At 37.9% G+C, this 2057-nt stretch overlaps 1 protein-coding gene across 1 annotated transcript; it reads left to right on the forward strand.

Moving 5' to 3' along the window:
- The first annotated feature begins 674 nt into the window (after window positions 1–674).
- Window positions 675–1856, forward strand: LOC112499967 (protein BIG GRAIN 1-like A). The gene has a single exon (XM_025103228.1). The coding sequence runs from the start codon at window positions 675–677 to the stop codon at window positions 1854–1856; it is 1182 nt and encodes a 393-aa protein (XP_024958996.1).
- Window positions 1857–2057: the final 201 nt, after the last annotated feature.

The raw sequence follows: 2057 nt of genomic DNA on the forward strand, positions 1-2057 counted from the left end.
ATTGGTTTGCCTTTCAAAAAAAACTGATCTATATTTAAATGACTTGTGATTAACAAGAACTTAAGGTTAATGATCCCCATTTACTTGTTCTACTAACGAGTGTTATTTTGGATAACATGTTTTCAACTAATATATCTAGGACCTTATAGTTAAAATGATGTTTATTTATAAGTTTATACTTTGAAAAAGATTTAGTTTAAAGAACATACTTAAAAAATAAGTCTTAATTCATTAATGCATATCAAGATTGTGTATTGAATTAAACATTTTTACGTCATAAACCCTTGAACGAGACTTTTAAAAGATGATTCCTCAAGAATGTTGTATTTCGATACATTCTGCATTTTATATTTACATTTTTGATATAAAATACATATTTCGTTACAAAATAAATGTTTATAATGAAAGAAGACACTTTGAAATAGAAGCTAGACATTAACAATAACAGTAACAAAAAGAGGGGTAATAATGTCTTTTCGCACATGGGCTCGTAATGATTTAGCACATCTTAAGCAAATTGGCACTCACCATGCACGCGCGCATCTTCGCTCTATAAAGTCTTGATTTCCTGTTCATCTTCTTCATTCATTCCTTCTCTCTCTCTAGAAAAACAAAACCCACTTCTCTCTCTCTCCCACCATTTTCCCACTTCACATTCAGACCTTATGGCAGAAATGTATAACTGGGATAAGTCCTTTAGAGAAGGCAAATCACATAACCCTTCATTTTCTTCAACTCTTCTTGACGAAATCTACCGTTCCATCGATGGAGGTGATGAGAAATTTGGTGAATTCAAGCTACGTAGACAGAAACCAAGTGGCGGCGGTGGGAGATCCAAGAGTAGTAGCAGTGCCGTGGAAGATGAAGAAATAGCAAGTTTCCGGCGAGCTGTTTTGGTTGACAAATGGATGGAAACGAAAGTGAACGGCAAAGTCTCCTCAGGTCGCAGAGGTCCGCCGACGTCGTCATTGCCAGAATTTGATCGGAAACTGGCACTTGATAATGATCCATTGTTCTTCAGTTCGGGTTCCAGTTCGTCTGATTCTAGCTTCGGATGGTATTCCGAAGCCGAAGCAGCAGCAAAGCCGAAGCCTTCTTGTTTCGGCCCATTCAACAGGCCGAAACATGTAAAGACGAGGGGTACACCGCATTCTGGTACGAAAAAGCAGAGCGAGTTTTATTTGTTTGATGATGATCAAACAAATAAAACAGACCATGCTGGTCTAATCCGGTCAAAGACCCGAGCTTTGAAGATCTACACAAGCTTGAAGAAAGTAAAGCAGCCGATCTCACCGGGAGGTCGGCTGACGACTTTTCTTAATGCCCTCTTCACAAATGGGCATGCCAAGAAATCGAAAGATTCGGGTCTCGAAGACCAAACACAGACTCGGACCGAAAGAAAATCAAAATCCACAAATGTATCTACATGTTCATCGGCTTCTTCATTTTCAAGATCATGTTTAAGCAAAAATTCCCCACGATCAAGAGAACAACTCAACAACGGAATGCGAAGAACTGTTCGGTTTTATCCGGTGAGTGTAATCGTCGACCAAGATTCTCGTCCCTGCGGTGAAAAAACAATCTGTGATAAACTCCCTCCGACATTCCAGTGTTCGAGAATCGAACAACCAAAATTCAGCGAATTTCCAGCAAAGTATGACGATGAGAAGCATGATTTCAACGATGAATACAATGACGATGAAGACGATGATATGGCAAGTGACTCGAGCTCAGATTTATTTGAGCTCGACCACTTGACCATTTTCAAGAAAGAAGAATATTTTGAGGAGCTTCCTGTTTACGAAACTACTCATTTGGGCACTAATCGTGCCATAGCTAGTGGCTTAATTTGCTAGTTTTGTTCAATAAAATTATTATATTTATACTATTATTGGGTTTTTTTTCACATTATTTACTTAATATTTCAACAATACTATATATGATAAATTAAGCATTACCACTTTTATAGCATGGTCTGATCGTTACTGTTCCGCTCGTTTGGTTTTTGACTGCAAACCTATGGTTATTAGTAAGATTGTGTCCATGGAAGTTCAAAT

This window comes from Cynara cardunculus, assembly GCF_001531365.2.
Source record: "Cynara cardunculus var. scolymus isolate 2C chromosome LG 17, CcrdV1, whole genome shotgun sequence".
In the NCBI taxonomy this organism is placed as follows: Eukaryota; Viridiplantae; Streptophyta; class Magnoliopsida; order Asterales; family Asteraceae; genus Cynara; species Cynara cardunculus.

Coding starts and splice junctions, on each gene's coding strand:
- LOC112499967 (XM_025103228.1), top strand. CDS start 675: ATGTATAACTGGGATAAGTCCTTTAGAGAAGGCAAATCACATAACCCT.